Source organism: Lepus europaeus, chromosome 4 (genome assembly GCF_033115175.1).
Source record: "Lepus europaeus isolate LE1 chromosome 4, mLepTim1.pri, whole genome shotgun sequence".
Lineage (NCBI taxonomy): Eukaryota > Metazoa > Chordata > Mammalia > Lagomorpha > Leporidae > Lepus > Lepus europaeus.
This window is the reverse complement of record NC_084830.1, coordinates 277,083-292,019: the sequence shown is the minus strand read 5'-3', so window position 1 is coordinate 292,019 and position 14,937 is coordinate 277,083. Positions and strand designations below refer to the sequence as shown.

The 14,937-nt window shown below is 69.2% G+C and overlaps 4 protein-coding genes across 5 annotated transcripts in view; 1 reads left to right on the top strand and 3 right to left on the bottom strand.

Moving 5' to 3' along the window:
• Nucleotides 1-131: 131 nt before the first annotated feature.
• Nucleotides 132-3,283, top strand: LRRC14 (leucine rich repeat containing 14). The gene is made up of 4 exons (XM_062187830.1): nt 132-155; nt 1,204-1,537; nt 1,634-2,218; nt 2,297-3,283. Exons 2-4 carry the CDS (start codon nt 1,215-1,217, stop codon nt 2,862-2,864), a joined length of 1,476 nt encoding a protein of 491 aa, XP_062043814.1. The 5' UTR covers nt 132-155; nt 1,204-1,214; the 3' UTR covers nt 2,865-3,283.
• Nucleotides 3,155-5,296, bottom strand: LRRC24 (leucine rich repeat containing 24). Its single transcript, XM_062187831.1, has 4 exons — nt 4,948-5,296; nt 4,556-4,834; nt 4,306-4,474; nt 3,155-4,161 (listed from the first exon to the last, which is right to left on the bottom strand). The coding sequence occupies exons 1-4, from the start codon at nt 5,116-5,118 to the stop codon at nt 3,299-3,301; spliced, it is 1,482 nt and encodes a 493-aa protein (XP_062043815.1). The 5' UTR covers nt 5,119-5,296; the 3' UTR covers nt 3,155-3,298.
• Nucleotides 5,297-6,307: 1,011 nt separating this feature from the next.
• C4H8orf82 (chromosome 4 C8orf82 homolog) lies at nt 6,308-7,281 on the bottom strand. Its single transcript, XM_062189418.1, has 3 exons — nt 7,102-7,281; nt 6,866-6,914; nt 6,308-6,782 (listed from the first exon to the last, which is right to left on the bottom strand). Exons 1-3 carry the CDS (start codon nt 7,273-7,275, stop codon nt 6,337-6,339), a joined length of 669 nt encoding a protein of 222 aa, XP_062045402.1. The 5' UTR covers nt 7,276-7,281; the 3' UTR covers nt 6,308-6,336.
• Nucleotides 7,282-7,444: 163 nt separating this feature from the next.
• ARHGAP39 (Rho GTPase activating protein 39) overlaps nt 7,445-14,937 on the bottom strand; it is a 75,865-nt gene continuing 68,372 nt past the window's right edge. For both annotated transcript variants that reach the window (XM_062187829.1, XM_062187828.1), the window contains 6 exons: nt 11,588-11,680; nt 9,733-9,806; nt 8,682-8,881; nt 8,286-8,377; nt 7,856-8,025; nt 7,445-7,788 (listed from right to left, as the gene is read on the bottom strand). In XM_062187829.1, coding sequence (XP_062043813.1) covers nt 7,594-7,788; nt 7,856-8,025; nt 8,286-8,377; nt 8,682-8,881; nt 9,733-9,806; nt 11,588-11,680 — 824 coding nt within the window. In that variant the 3' untranslated portion in view covers nt 7,445-7,593. The remainder of the gene's footprint in view (nt 7,789-7,855; nt 8,026-8,285; nt 8,378-8,681; nt 8,882-9,732; nt 9,807-11,587; nt 11,681-14,937) is intronic.

The following is a 14,937-nucleotide window of genomic DNA, read 5'->3' as shown; positions in this document are numbered from 1 at the left end:
CAGGGCCGGGAGGCGGCCGCGGGGCGGGATCAGCCAATCCGCCGGGAGCCGGCCAATGGGCGGCGCCTGCGTCATCGCGGCGCGCCACGGCGCGGGGCGGGGCGCGGCGGCAGGCTGAGGCGGGGCCGGCGGCGGCGGCGGCGGCTGTGGGGCCGGTGAGCGCGGGCTGCCGTGCGGGGTTCGGAGCGGGGCGGCGCGTGCCCCGGGCCCCGCTAGGGCCGCGCGGGGCGTGGCGGAGGCCCTCGGGGAGTCCTGTCTGGGCCGCGCGGCGGCCGATGCTGAGTGCTGGGCCGGGGGCGGGCGCCCCGGCGCTGCGGCCCCCCGCGTCCGACAGGGCGGCTGTGGAGCCCGGCCGGCGACGCTCCGGCCCGGAGGAGCAGGCTCTGCCCGGGAGGCGGGGGTGGGGGCGCCTCCCGCGCTGCCCTAGGCCCCGAGGAGCCGGGCGGGGCCGTCTCGCCGGGGCGGAGCGGCCTCGGAGCCCGGCGTTCGCCCCGGCCGCTCTGTTTCTTTCGTGAGGGGCGCGGGGGTCCCGTCGGGGAGGCACGAGCCGTCCTCGCGAGATGTGATCACGAGCAGAGCCGGGCTGAGGGTGGGCTTCCGCAGGACCCGGTGCCTGTTGGTGGGCAGGGCGCGGGGTCCAGGGCGCCCTCCTCCCGCTGCCGCAGCCCCACGTGCGGGGTGACCTTGGGCAGGGCCCGGGCCTTGGCTTTCCAGCCTGCGGAGGTGTCCTGTGGGCTCGGCCCGGGTGCCACCGTGGCAGCTGTGTGTCTGGCCTGAGCCTCGCAGACTTAGGCCTTGGCCTGCACGCTGGTTTCCCCGGGAAGAGAGAAATGTGTGGACACGTGGCGAGCACTTTGCAAGGCGGGAGCATTGGGGTCTCCATGCCTGGTGACACCGCGGCGAGGTTCATCGCGGCGTCATCCGGGCTCGCGGTGCTCTGGGCCTGGGCCCTCCTGCCCGCCCTGGTGCTCGCTGCTCTCCCTGTGCCCGGGTGCCCGCGAAGGCCGGTGGGGAGGGGCTTCTGACTCTGCTGTAGGCTTGGGAGTGCCCGTGGCGGTGGGGGCGGGGTCCCGGTGTGTGTAGGGCCCAGCCAGCGCCAGGCCCCTGGTGGCTGCTCCCGCTCGCTGCTGGCTTCGCCAGGCCTGGTGTCGGGAGGGGGCGCCGGCCTGCAGCTTCGCCTTCCCACTGAGGCCTCTCCTGCAGGGCCCAGCACCATGCACACGCTGGTGTTCCTGAGCACGCGGCAGGTGCTGCAGTGCCAGCCGGCTGCCTGCCAGGCCCTGCCGCTGCTGCCCCGCGAGCTGTTCCCCCTGCTGTTCAAGGTGGCCTTCATGGACAGGAAGACGGCCGTGCTGCGCGAGCTGGTGCACTGCTGGCCCTTCCCGCTGCTCAGCTTCCAGCAGCTGCTGCAGGAGTGCGCCCACTGCAGCCGCGCCCTGCTGCAGGAGCGGCCCAGCACCGAGAGCATGCAGGCCGTCATCCTGGGGCTGACCGCCCGGCTCCGCGCCCCCGAGGCCGGCACACAGCCCCTCTGCAGGTAGGGGCTTGCTTGGGGCAGGGGCAGGCACCTTGCTGTGGCCCCGAGTGGCCGCAGGGGGTGTGAGCACTGCTCTCTCGGCCCCCCCCCCCCCAGGAAGCACGTGCTGCGGGTGCTGGACATGACGGGCCTCCTGGACGACGGCGTGGAGCAGGACCCCGGCACCATGAGCATGTGGGACTGCACCGCGGCCGTGGCCCGCACGTGCATCGCCCAGCAGCACGGTGGGGCGGTGCAGCCGGGGCCCGCCCCCGTGCCCGTGGAGGTGCGCGTGGACCTGCGGGTGAACCGGGCTTCCTATGCGTTCCTGCGCGAGGCACTGCGCAGCAGCGTGGGCAGCCCGCTGCGGCTGTGCTGCCGGGACCTGCGGGCGGAGGACCTGCCCATGCGCAACACCGTGGCCCTGCTGCAGCTCCTGGACGCGGGCTGCCTGCGCCGTGTGGACCTGCGCTTCAACAACCTGGGCCTCCGCGGGCTGTCCGTCATCATCCCGCACGTGGCCCGCTTCCAGCAGCTGGCCAGCCTGCGGCTGCACTACGTGCACGGGGACTCGCGGCAGCCTTCCGTGGACGGCGAGGACAATTTCCGCTACTTCCTGGCCCAGATGGGCCGCTTCGCCTGCCTGCGGGAGCTCAGCGTGGGCTCCTCCCTGCTTTCCGGGAGGCTGGACCAGCTGCTCAGGTGAGCAGCCCCCCCCCCCCGTGGACGCTCCCCTCCCCGGGCCCTGCCGTGACCCCTCTGTGGCCCGTGTCCCCACAGCACGCTGCAGAGCCCCCTGGAGAGCCTGGAGCTGGCCTTCTGTGCCCTGCTGCCTGAGGACCTGCGCTTCTTGGCACGGAGCCCCCACGCTGCCCACCTGAAGAAGCTGGACCTGAGTGGCAACGACCTGTCCGGCAGCCAGCTGGCCCCCTTCCAAGGCCTGCTGCAGGCGGCCGCGCCCACGCTGCTGCACCTCGAGCTGACCGAGTGCCAGCTGGCCGACCCTCAGCTGCTGGCCACGCTCCCCATTCTGACCGGCTGTGCCAGCCTGCGCTACCTCGGCCTCTATGGCAACCCGCTGTCCATGGCCGGCCTCAGGGAGCTGCTGCGGGACTCGGCCGTGCAGGCCGAGCTGCGCACCGTGGTGCACCCCTTCCCCGTGGACTGCTACGAGGGCCTGCCCTGGCCGCCGCCGGCCTCCGTGCTGCTGGAGGCCTCCATCAACGAGGAGAAGTTTGCCCGCGTGGAAGCCGAGCTGCACCGGCTGCTGGTGGCCTCGGGCCGCGCCCACGTGCTCTGGACCACGGACATCTACGGGCGCCTGGCCGCGGACTACTTCAGCCTATGACGGCCGGGCTCGGGGAGAGGCCGGCTGGTGCGGGGCCTGGCCGCGGGGTCGGCCTTGCTCCTGGGTGCACCGGCTCCCTAACCGGCTGACCCATGGGCCCCAGGGCCGGGCCTGGCCGCTCTAGGGCCCTGGCCTCCTTGGAACTCCCTGCCCCGGCTGGGAGCATCTTCGCTCCTGGCCAAGGCAGGCTACTGCGCGCACCCCGTGGGCTTTGGGCGGGCGGCTGTCACCGAGGTCCAAGAGCACAGTGTCTGGAACTCGCATTTGTGGCTGTCCTTTTGTGGCTCATGGAGAGTGACCGCCCCCCTGCTGTGGCCCTCAGCAGGGCCGCCCCTCCCCCTGGCTGGACCAGCGCGGCGCCCCCGCCCCACACACGGCCAGGCGCTCGGTACGGCTTCCACCTTTACTGAGCGAGCATGCGCGGGGGCGCGCGCTCAGCAGCGGAGCTCGTAGGTGCGGCGCGGCCCGGGCGCCGCCTCCTCGGCCGGGCCGGCGAAGAGCGGCTTGGAGCGGTCGATGACGAACATCGCGTGCCCGCGCTCGCCGCGGAGCTCCTCCAGCTGCGCGAAGCTGCAGGGCCCGTCCGAGTAGTCGTTGACGAACAGCGCGCCCTCGCCCGGCGGCCCCGCGGCCTTTTTGCGCCGGCGCCGGCGCCGGCAGATCATGGCGGCCAGCAGCAGCGCCGTGAGCGCCAGAAGCGCTATGGCCGCCGCCACGGCCGTCTGCGTGGCCAGGCCCAGCGCACGGAAGGCCATGCTGCCCGCCTCGGGCGGCGGCTCGCGGCCAGTGGGGCGCGCGGGCGGAGGCTGCGGCCGGGACGCGTTGACCAGCAGGCGGAAGGGCACGCGGGCGGCGCCGCCAGCGTTGGCGGCCTCGCACTCGTACCGGCCGGCGTGCGCCAGCGTGATGTTGGTCAGCAGCAGCACGCCGCTGCCCGTGTCTGGCACCGCGCCCGCGCCCGGCTCCGCGCCGTCCACCCGCGCCTGCACCGGCGGCAGGGCCTCGCGCGCCAGGGGTGCCTTCCGCCAGGTCACCAGGGGCTGCGGGTAGCCCGAGGCCTGGCAGGCGACGCGCAGGTCCTCCCCCAGGTTGGCCGTGAGCTCCAGCGGCTCCACATGCACAGTGGGCGGGAGGCAGACGAGGCTGTTGCCCGACACGTCGAGGAGGCTCCGGAGCGCCAAGCGCGGGGGCTCGGCACACACGACCCTCTTGTCCCTGGGGCCGAGCAGCCGCCGGCCGCCCGCCTTGATCCACGCGCCCAGCCAGTGCAGGGCACAGTCGCAGCGCCACGGGTTCTCTGCGGGCAGAGCAGGGCCAACGCTGAGTGAGACCCCGCCCTGGGCATGCGCCCCCATCCTGATGGCCCCCCGATGCTGAACCCCTCCTCCTCCGTCGGCGGGCAGGCGGCCGTGGCACGGACCCTCGGCCCCAGGACACGTACCTGTGAGGCGCAGGACTTGAAGGCTCGCCAGGGGCTGCAGTGTCTCGCGGCTAATGGTGCCCAGCTGGTTCCTGCTGAGGTCCAGCAGGGCCAGCGAGGACAGCCCGGCCAGGGCCTGGTCCTCCAGCAGCTCAATGCTGTTTTCTTGCAGGTGCAGCTCCTGCAGGCGCTGAAATGGGAACAAGGCTCTGGGAGCCGGCCCCGACCCGCAGCCCGGGGGCGGCGCGCTGGTTTGGACGCTGGCGCTCACCGGCAGGTGCAAGAAGGTGAAGTCCAGGAGGCGCGCCAGCTGGTTGCCGGCCAGGTAGAGGACGCGTAGCTGGGCCAAGCCCACGAAGGCGCCGCCGCGCAGGCCCCGCAGGCGGTTGCGGGTGAGCGCCAGTTCGAGCAGGCAGGGCTGCGCGCGGAAGGCGCCGGCCTCGAGGGCGCGCAGGCTGTTGTTGTGCAGGTAGAGGCGGCGCAGCGCGGCGAGCGGCGCCAGGGCGCCCGGCTCTAGGCGCGTGATGCTGTTGTCCTGCAGGAACAGTGTCTGCGGGCCGGGCGCGCCGCTCACCGCGCTGTGGGCGGCGCCCGTCCCCGCACCCCGCGGGCACCCCCGGCTCCACCCCAGCTCCAGGGCCGGCGGCCGCACGCGGTGCCCACCTGCGTCCCCGGGGGGATTCCGGGCGGCACGACGCGCAGCCGCAGGGCGCCGCACTCCACCGTGGCGCTGTAACAGCGGCAGGCGGCCGGGCAGCCGGCGGCGCGGGGCGGGAGCCCGCGCGGCGGCGGCAGCAGCAGCAGCGCCAGCAGCGCCAGCGCCCCCGGGGCCATGTCCCAGAGGCCGGCGGGGACCACGCAGTGCGCGGGGTTTCCGCAGCGCGGGCCGGGTCCGACTCGGGAGGTGACGTCAGCTCCAGAAACTGATGAATAAACGCTCTCACAAAGATGCGGGATGTGGCTTGGGGGGAGCACTCCGTCCTGGCCGTGCGGGGCCCCTGGCGGGTGGCGGGGCTACAGCTACTGCAGGACTGGGATGGGGAGGGGGCTGTGGTCCTCGCCCTGAGGTCGGGCTCCAGCCCCCAAGGCCCTCACGGGGTGGGCGTGGCTGCGCCGGCGGCCGTAGCACACCTGTGCCCGGCCTAGGTGGGCGGGGCTTGTCCTCAGGTAACTCGTAGGGGCCCCCGGGCTGGGGCAGTCCGGGGAGCCAGTCCCTCGGACACGAGCCTCCCTGGCCGGCGCGCGGGAAAGCGGGGTCCCGGGGAAGCCGGGGTCTGAGCGCCCTGGGGCCGCCTCCTGAGCGGCCTCTGCGATTGGAGCAGCGTTTTATGGCCTGCGGAGCGCGGCCCGCGAACCCGGGACCCGGAGACGCACGGATTCAGTGCGGGCGCGAAGGCGGGCCCTGCCGCCCCCACGCCGTGCGTGCCGCTCACGCCACTGAAAGCACTGGAGATGAGGTCAGCGCGCAGCCAAGTTTAATGGAGCTGCTCCGGCTCGGGTACAGCGGCTTCCCCGCGAGCAGGGTGAGCGGGCCCGGCCTCCAGCAGCGAAGCTCACGCAGGGGAGGCCCTCGCGTCGCGGGAACGCGAGGGGCGGGGCGTCACGCGTGGACCCCGCGCCTCCCTGGAGCGCAGTGCGGGAGATGCGATGCGCCGTCCTCCTTCCCTGGCCCCGACCCCCACGGCCACCCGCCCCGCCAGGCCCAGGGAGGGCGTGGTCTCCGCGGCCCCGCTCCCGCCCCGCGCCCGGTGACCTTGGGTCGCGAGCCCCTCACCTGACGCTCGGCAGCCGGCGGCTCCCCGCGGCGCTCGGGCGGCCCGCGCAGGCGCGCCGGGTCCGCGCCGCTCGTCCGGGGCTGACGTCGCGGGCACGGGCCAATCCCTGGGCGCCCCCGGCGGGCGCGGGGAGAGGGGCGGCCGCCGGGCTGCGGGGCTGCGGCGGCACCACGGACAGCTCCGGCGGGAGCGGGGCGGGGCGCGCCTCCGCGGCGCACGCGCGCTGGGACAGCGGGGGGGGGCGGGGGGCGGAGGCGCCGGGGGCGCGGGGGTCCTCCTAGGCGGGCGGCTCGGCGAGCAGCAGCGGGGCCAGGTCCATGGTGAGGGCGAGGCGGCGGCCTTGCCAGTGGATGTGCGAGGGCACGGCGGGGGCGCCGGGCGCGGTCTCGAAGGCGGCGCTGAGCTCCTGGGCCAGCGCGGAGCGCACCAGCCCCACGCCGCCCGCGCGCTCGGGCGCGGGGTGGTACAGGCGCCCGTTGGCCGCCAGGGGCAGCAGGCGCGCCGGCTCGAAGGGCACGGTCAGCGCCTCGCCCCCGCCGCAGTAGGACAGGCGCGCGGGCCCGCGGCCCGGAGCCAGCAGGTGCGTGAAGACCACGGGCCGGTCGTCGCAGCGCAGGAAGTTGCGCTCTCGGCCGCAGGGCGACAGGAAGGGGAAGGCGGCCTCGTAGCGCCCGCTGCGGTTGGGTCTCAGGCGGGAGAAGAAGGTGACCAGGAACTGCGGGTCTGGGAGGACAGAGGCGCGGCCGCTCAGCTCGCGGGCCCGGGCTGCGGGCCTGCGGCGGGGCGCGGCGGGGGCGCGGCGGTACCTTTGAAGCAGGTGGTGAAGTTCTTCATTTTGGAATCGTCCAGGAAGAGCTGCGGAGGGACGGGCCGCGGACACGCGCGGTTACGGCCGGGACCCGCACCTACGCCGCAGCCTGGCCGGCCGCGCTCCGTGTCCCTGGGCCCCGCCCCCAGGTGTGTGGCCAGCAGTGCCGCCGCCTCCGCGAAGGCCGCCCGGCCCGCCTCCCGCCGACGGAGACGCGGCCCGGACCCCGCGCACCTGCCCCTGGTGGTCCACGTAGTAGAAGTACTCGCGCGTGCGGGGCTCGGGGCTCTGGCCCTGCGTGTAGGAGGCGCCCCCGTCCCTGCTGCAAGCCCCGGCCCCTCGTGACTGCGCCTGCACCCGCGCCCAGCTCCGGGCCACGGCCCGCAGCGCCCCGCACGGCGGCCACATCCTCCCTCCACGCCGGAAGCGGCCGCAGGTCCCGCGAGGGCGGTGCCGCGCGAGCACGGGTCCCCGCGCGCTCGGCCCGGCGCTCTCCGTTCCGCGGCGGCCGCGTTCCCGCCCCGCCCGCCGCCGCCGCCGCGCGAGCCCGGAAGGAAGGCGAGGAGCGCGGGGCGAGTCCGGCCGCTTTATTCACTCCGCGGGCCTCGGCTCCATGCGTCGGGCGAGCCCGGGCCAGCGCGGAGTCCTCGGGTAATAAATAAAGGCTCGACTCCGAAAGTCCGCGTAGAAAAGGCGGCCCGCAAGGCACTTGCCCGCGGCGGCGCGCTACAGCACGCCCTCCATGAAGCCGGTGTCCAGGTGCTGGATGAGCACGCGCAGGAAGGACATCTCCTTGCGCGTGTTCTCGAAGATGACGCGCGGGTCGTCGGAGCGGCAGCGCAGGCAGTTGGGCGCCATCACCATGGCCAGGTTGCTCACGTCCATCTTGGTGGCCGCCACGTTGGCCGGCTGCGCGAACACCTGTGGGGAGCCGAGGGTGGGCCGGGGCCGCGCGGGCGCGCGTGTGCGCGGCGGGGCCCCCGCGTACCTGCAGGAATCGGATGAGGTAGCAGAGCACCATGCGGTTGATGCGGGGCAGCGCGTGCACCACGGCCACGGCGGCCTCGGGGCTCTCGTAGTGCGCGATGCACTGGTCGTAGAACTCGTGCGGGATCAGGGGCTCCTCCAGCTCCCGGTACCACAGCTTCAGCAGCGACGCTGCGGGCACAGCGAGCTCAGCGGGGCGGGGAGGCGTGCAGGGGTGGCCCGCGAGTGAGGTGGCTGGGCCAGGGTCGGCAGGGGTCTGCAGTGGGCGGGGGCTCCTGGCGCTAGGGGTGGGGGTGGAAGGGGGCCTGGAGATGCGGCCACACGAGAGGGAGTGGACAGAGGCCTCGGCCATGGCTGGCCAAGCTCTGGGGCTCTCGCACCACTGCGGGGCCAGGCCTGCCCTGTCCTGCCACTGGGTGGCTGGGGCTCACCGGGGACGTGGGGGTCCTCCAGGCCGGTGGGCACCTTCCACTGGTCCACCTGCAGCTTCAGGGCGTTCACCTCGTCGATGTCCCCGGGGACCCTAGCAGCATGAGGTCGCAGTGCAGGTCAGCTGGCCTCCAGGCCCTGCCCCTCCCTGGGCCCTCTGCAGGGCCACCCTTGCAGGCTTCTGTCCCCTGGTCCAGTGGGGTCAGCCCCCGGCCACAGGCGGCAACTGTGCCTGGCTGCTCCCCCAGGCCCTGCCTCTGGCCGGCTGTGCTGTCCTCAGGACCAGTGCCTGCACTGCCTCCCGTGGCCTGCCGGGTCCGCATGCCCCTCCCCCCCTTTCTGCGGTGAGGCAGGGGCACAGAAGCAGCCCCACCCCCAGGCCAGGGACGCCGCAGCACCTGAAAATGCCCTCGGTCTGGTCACCGTTGAGTGCCAGCACCTCCTCGGAGAGCCGCGTCTGCACCCAGGGCAGCTGCCGGTCGGGGTAGCGCTCCTTCTGCATGCTCAGGACCTCCTGCAGGGCGCTGCCGAACATGGACGGGCTGAACACCGCGTTCTTGGCGTGCCGGATCTCCTCCACGTTGGGTTTCTTCAGCCCCTGTGGACAGAGCACAGCCCCCACGTCCCAGGTGCTTGCCCTTGGCTCAGCTGCCTCCCTGTGAACCCCAGGCTTCTGCCCAAGCAGAGCCAGGAGCAACCACAGCTTCCTGGCCGAGTCCCGGCAGCCGTCCTGCAGGGCCAGCCCAGGGCTGCAAGTAGCCCTCTGGTCACGGTCGGGGGTGGCCAGTCCTGCAGGGCCAGCCCAGGGCCGCAAGTGGCCCTCTGGTCACGGGTCGGGGGTGGCCAGTCCTGCAGGGCCAGCCCAGGGCTGCAAGTGGCCCTCTGGTCACGGTCAGGGGTGGTGGCCAGTCCTGCAGGGCCAGCCCAGGGCTGCAAGTGGCCCTCTGGTCACGGTCGGGGGTGGCCAGTCCTGCAGGGCCAGCCCAGGGCCGCAAGTGGCCCTCTGGTCACGGGTCGGGGGTGGCCAGTCCTGCAGGGCCAGCCCAGGGCCGCAAGTGGCCCTCTGGTCACGGTCGGGGGTGGCCAGTCCTGCAGGGCCAGCCTGGCATGTCAGGCTAGCTGACCTGGGCCGAGAAGGAGCCTGGGGCAGTGCACCTCCAAGTCTGCGGCAGGGCCAGGGCCCGGGCCCTGGAGGTGGGGCAGGAAGTGGGGCAGGTGCAGGGGCGCATGGCTTCCTGCGTGGGGTGGGGGGGAGTTGGCTGCTGCAGTGGCCAGGGCCGTCAGGCCGGGACCCAGGTCTGGGGCTGTGGTGTGTCGAGATGACAGGAGCAGTGTGTGCTGTGGGGCGTGGGGTGAGGAGGCCTTGGCCTGTGGTCCCCAGGGGACAGAGCTTTTTCTGCGCCTTTGGGCACGTGCCCCCCTCCACCACCACCCTCGGCACTGCTGTACCTTCTTGGCGCCCGTCAGGGCCGCCTTCTGCAGCTTGTGGTAGCAGTACTTGGCGTAGGTGCTGATTGCCACCCCTGGAAAAGAAGGGGCGCGGGTCAGCCTGGGTGGACACACCCCGCTCCAGGGCTGAGGCCAGGGTGGCTTCCCCACTTCCGGAGGGGGGCCACCCACCCTCCCGTGGCCAGGCAGGAAGGGGAAGGGCCGAGACTGTCCCAGGCACCTCCCTGGCAGGAGCATGGAGCACACAGCACAGCACAGCGCGCCAAGCTCTGCAGTCCAGGGCTGCCCGGGGAGGTGCCCACCGCCTCCTAAGGGCAGCAGGCAGCCAGTAGAGGGCCCAGCCTCCTTTCTCAAGGGAGGGGCTTTCTGAGGCTCAGCCCCCACCCACAGCAGGGCTCTAAGGCGGCCTTGGAGCCTGCACCTGTGGACTCATGAACCTGAGGCCGAGGCCCTCCAGGCACCAGGGGTGGGGGGAAGGGGAGCTGGGGACAGCCCTCCTGGGTGGGTCCCGGGTGCGGGTGGCACCTTCAGGGCTTGGGCAGGGAAGGTGAGGAAAGTGGGCACTGTCCCAGGCCAGGGGACACCTGGGATCAACCCTGTGCTTCCAGGCAGCAGCCCCACCCCCCACCCCGGCCCCCGCCGGGCGTCTGGACTCCCATGGGACCCGGACCATCTGCCCTGGGAGGGAAGCAGGTCCAGCAGAGCATTTCTGTATCCAATGAAGAGGTTCTGGGCTCTCAGAATGGTCTTGGCCAAGCTGCAGCAGGTCCTGGGAGAAGACCCTGGTTCCAGCCTCAGCCAGGTTAGGATGCAGAGCCCAGAACTTCTGCCACGCACCAACCTGGCCGCTCTGGGCACCCTTGAGGCTCCCTCACTTCTCCACAACGGAAGACACTTAACCCAACGGGAGCCAGACCATTCCCTGGCCGCCCTGAGCCTGTGTGATGCAGGCATGGCTGGGACTCTGTCACTCGGCCTGTGCCTATGGGCGTGCTGGCCCTGTGGGTTCACCGGGAACCGTGAAGCCCTGACTCAGCAGACAGTGGGCACCCATGGGTGTCTGAGCACCCGAGGTGGGAGCTCTGCTCGGAGCGCACCTCCCCGACCTGGCCTCTCCAGGCCCGCTGGCCCTTGCCTGACCCACCAGAGGGGCCAGTGCCAGCAGCACAAGGCCAAGGCCATGGGTCTCTGGGTGCAGACCCTGCCAAGGCTGGTACCGCTCTCCCTCCCTCCCTGGCAGACGTGGGCTGTGTTCTGCTCCGCCCCATCCCAGGCCCATGGGGAGGACTCCTGTGCAGCTGGCATGAGCCAGCCAGGCAGGCAGGAGCCGAGCTGGGTGACGACGCCTGCGTCTGCGGTGAGGACCAGGCCCCGGCGCTGCAGCTGCCCACCCACGCAGGCCACACCTACAGGCCCTCGACCTGGGTCTGGGCCCCCACAGAGGGGCTTCCCAGAGCAAGGGGGGGCGAAGCCAAGAGGGTGGGGAAGAACTGGTGGCAGGGAGGACAGCTGGAACCCCAGGGCGCCTCAGGGGCTGGGGCTGGGGGAGGGAGGAGATAGCAAGGGGGCCATGGTGTGGGCAGGGGAGAGCCCTGAGCTGGTGGCTGTGCTGGGGCTGCAGGATGCCCCCTTACCCCTCCCCACCGGTGAGCCCAGCGAACCTGGGGCCACCAAGGAAGGAGTGCGGAGGCCCCACCTCTCCAGGAGCCTCCTCCCCGCTCAGGAGGCCGCAGGGCTGAGGTTAGTGTCCCACCCCCAGCCCAGAAGCGGTTAGAGAAGAGGAGGCGGCCAGGCGGCCGAGGCTGGAGAGCAGAGCTGGCAGAGGCAGCACCCAGGGCTGCGGGAGAGACCCTACCATCCGGCTCTTCAACATAAGGCTTGGGTTTCTTTCTCAATTTGGACTTCTTCTTAGCATTCCTTTCCAGGAGCTCTCTCATGTGCTGTGTCACTGGGGAGCAAACACAACGGTGAAGGCCGCGGAACACAACGCCAGGGACAAGCGCCGGTGCAGCCCCTGCACCTGCCGAGAGCTGACACGCCGGGGGCAGGGGCACACCGGGCTGCGTGTGGTGCCGGGTCCTCCTGAGTACTGTGCGGCCCGACCGTGGATCTCCCCAGGCCGGAGGGTCACAGGTGTGGGCTCCCAGGCCGGGAAGGTGTTCACCTGCTGGGAGGCCACGGTGCAGATCTCCAGGGCCCCGTGCTGCGCCCAGTCCGGCCCACGCCGAGGCTGGGAGTTCGCTCCCTGGCCAACCGCACCACCTGCTCCAGCCACGTCAGGATGGACTCGGGCTCCTCTCAGCCATCAGCTCTGCCCTCGGCGACTTCCCCTAACAGCACTCGCCATCTCCGCCTCCTCTAGCACTTCTCCACATCAAAACCAAAAAGCAGAAAGCAAGTCTGGAGCTGGTGCTGTGCTGCAGCTCAGCCACCACCTGAGTTACTACATCTTGTAAGGGCGACGGTTCCAGTCCCAGCTGCTCCACTTGCGATCCAGCTCCCTGTTAATACGCCCAGCAAAGCAGTGGAAGATGGCCCAAATGCTTGGGCCCATGCCCCCTTGTGGGAGACCCGGAAGAAGCTTCTGGCTCCCCAATTCAGCCTGGCCCAGCCCTGGCCATTGCAGCCACTTGGGGGAATGAACCAGTGGATGGAAGACCTCTGTCTCTCCTCCCTGTAACTCTGCCTTCAAATCAATATATAAATCTTGAGAAAAATTTAAAGTCTTATGTATTCATATATCTGAAGGCAAAGTGACACAGAGGGATGTGGGGTGGGGACGGAGACAGGCATCTTCATTGGCTGGTTCACTCCGCAAACGACAGGGCTGGGCCGAGCCAAAGCCAGGAGCCTGGAACTCCATCTGGGTCTCTCCCAGGGATGGCACGGCCCAAGCACCTACGCGATCCTCCGGTGCCTTCCCATCGCCAACAGGGAGCTGGATCGGAAGCAGAGCAGATGGGACTTGAACCAGCACTCATGTGGGACGCTGCTGAGCGGCTTAATCCTCCGCAGCACCTTCCCCGACACCGCGCACACTCCCTGCACCAGCCCCACACCAGCCGTTTCTCAAGGGCAGTCTCCACCAAAGGCCTGGGTGTCGGGAGTCCTTGCCTCTGGGTCCGCTCAGCGGAGGCAGGAGACGGACATGGCCGTCACCACCGTGTGTCTATTTCTCCACGCAGCTGTAGGTATCTGTATGTACCTTCTAGCAGACCTATCTGAAAGGCAGAGCAGAATGACCGGGACAGAGAGAATCTTCCACCTGCTGATTCACTCACCAAGTGTTTCAACAACCCAGCATCGTCTCTCACGTGGGTGGCAGGGACCCAAGTCTTGGAGCCATCACCAGTGCCTTCCCAGGCACTGCAGCTGGAAGCCGGATTGGAGGCGAGGAGGCAGGACTGAAACCAGCGCTCCAGCATGGGAGTCCCAAGCCACTGTGCCACAATGCCCACCCTCCATCTGTACTTTTAAAAATTATTTTCCTTTTATTTGAACGGGAGACAGATAGACAGCGACAGAGACATATGGATCTTCCATTGCTGGTTCACTCCTCAACTGGCTGCAACAGCCAGATGTGGGTCAGGCTGAAGCCAGGAGCCATGAACTCCGTCCAGGTCTCCCACATGGGTGGAAAGAACCCAAGTACTTCAGCCATCATCTGCATCGCCCAAGTGCATTAGCAGGAAACTGGACTGGAAGCAGAGGTGGGATTTGATTCCAGCATCCCAAGTGGTGGCTTACCCGGCTGTGCCAGCACACCTGCACCCAGTCAGGACCCCTTTTACCGTCCATGACTTAAGGGCCTGGCCAGGACCTCCAGGGTGCTGGGAGCAGATGTGGTGCCACTGGAGGGCCTTGCTTGTTCCTCATGTGAAGGGGAAAGCGCTCAGGTTTCTCACCCTTAAGGATGATGTCAGCTGCACACACACACACACGTTTTTAATTGTGAAAAAGCATTAGCTGTTCCTAAAGTACAACCCAGTGGCATTAACTTCCTTCACAATGCTACCCAAGCATCACCACGCGCCCAACGTCTGTCTGAAGTCAAACTCTGACCCGCTCAGCAGCATTCCCCGATCCCCACCCTCCCAGCCCACCTGCTGCCTGGGAACCTGCCTGTCCTGGATGCAGGCAGAACCATGCTCTGTCCCCGTTGACAGGCTTTCCAGTCCATCCCTGCTGTCGCGGGTGCTCGTCTTGCTGTGTTCACGGATCAGTAACGCTCCATTGCAGGGCCCGCCATGTTCTGTCCACCCCTTCACTTGCTGTGGACACTTGGGTAAGTTTTGTGAACAGTGCGAATACTGGTGCCCAGGCACCAGTTCTTGAGCACTGCAGGTTGTCTGGGTATCTCTTAGCAGAGTGATACGGTTCCCTTCTACTCCTAATTTGCTTGGAGTTTGCCAAGTGTGGAATGTCGAATCTATCAAATGCTGTTTTTTTTTTTTTTTTTTTGAAGAGGTATTTATTTATTTGAAAGGCAGAGTTACAGAGAGGCAGAGGCGGGGGAAGAGAGAGAGAGAGAGAGAGAGAGAGAGAGAGAGAGAGAGTGAGTCTTCCCTCCACTGGTTTACTCCCCAGATGGCTACAACAGCCAGAGTTGCGCTAATCTAAAGACAAGAGCCAGGAGCTTCTTCTGGGTCTCTCACACGGGTGCAGGGGCCCAAGAAGTTAGGCCATCTTCCACTGCTTTCCCAGGCCACAGCAGAGATCTGGATTGGAAGTGGAGCAGTCGGGACTCAAGCCGGTGCCTATACAGGACGCCAGCACTGCAGGCGGCAGCTTTACCCACTACACCACAGCGCTGGCCCCAAATGCTTTCCCTACACCTGTGGTGATGACCATGTGGCTTGCCTCTTTTTACTTTAAGGATATAGTGTTTTACATTGATTGGCATTAAAAACCAACCAACCTTGCACTTCTTGAATAAACTCTACCCAGGGAAGGTGCTACGGCTCTGCCATGCTGGATCAAACTGCTCCCCATCCGTGTCCGTGCCGTTCTGCTTTGCTCCGCCCTCTCCCAGCTCGGGTGTGGGTTCCGTCAGGAGGACGCCCTCCCCTTCAGTTCCGGATTTCCCAGAGCCCATCTGGGCCTGGAGCTTCCTTTTGGAGAAGGCTTTAGAGTACAAGCCCCAGCTCTTCAATGGGAGTGTGCCTGTTCAGCCACATAGGAGTTTGCGTGTCGTCCTGGCGCAGG

What these genes read in the sequence shown, in the direction of transcription:
- LRRC14 (XM_062187830.1), top strand. Translation starts at nt 1,215, where the DNA reads ATGCACACGCTGGTGTTCCTGAGCACGCGGCAGGTGCTGCAGTGCCAG. An exon ending in GGCACACAGCCCCTCTGCAG is followed by an intron (nt 1,538 to 1,633) that starts GTAGGGGCTTGC and finishes CCCCCCCCCCAG; the next exon opens with GAAGCACGTGCTGCGGGTGC. An exon ending in AGGCTGGACCAGCTGCTCAG is followed by an intron (nt 2,219 to 2,296) that starts GTGAGCAGCCCC and finishes GTGTCCCCACAG; the next exon opens with CACGCTGCAGAGCCCCCTGG.
- C4H8orf82 (XM_062189418.1), bottom strand. Translation starts at nt 7,275, where the DNA reads ATGTGGCCGCCGTGCGGGGCGCTGCGGGCCGTGGCCCGGAGCTGGGCG. An exon ending in ACGTGGACCACCAGGGGCAG is followed by an intron (nt 6,915 to 7,101) that starts GTGCGCGGGGTC and finishes GTCCCTCCGCAG; the next exon opens with CTCTTCCTGGACGATTCCAA. An exon ending in CTTCACCACCTGCTTCAAAG is followed by an intron (nt 6,783 to 6,865) that starts GTACCGCCGCGC and finishes CTGTCCTCCCAG; the next exon opens with ACCCGCAGTTCCTGGTCACC.
- LRRC24 (XM_062187831.1), bottom strand. Translation starts at nt 5,118, where the DNA reads ATGGCCCCGGGGGCGCTGGCGCTGCTGGCGCTGCTGCTGCTGCCGCCG. An exon ending in GAATCCCCCCGGGGACGCAG is followed by an intron (nt 4,835 to 4,947) that starts GTGGGCACCGCG and finishes CCCGGCCCGCAG; the next exon opens with ACACTGTTCCTGCAGGACAA. An exon ending in TCACCTTCTTGCACCTGCCG is followed by an intron (nt 4,475 to 4,555) that starts GTGAGCGCCAGC and finishes TTCCCATTTCAG; the next exon opens with CGCCTGCAGGAGCTGCACCT.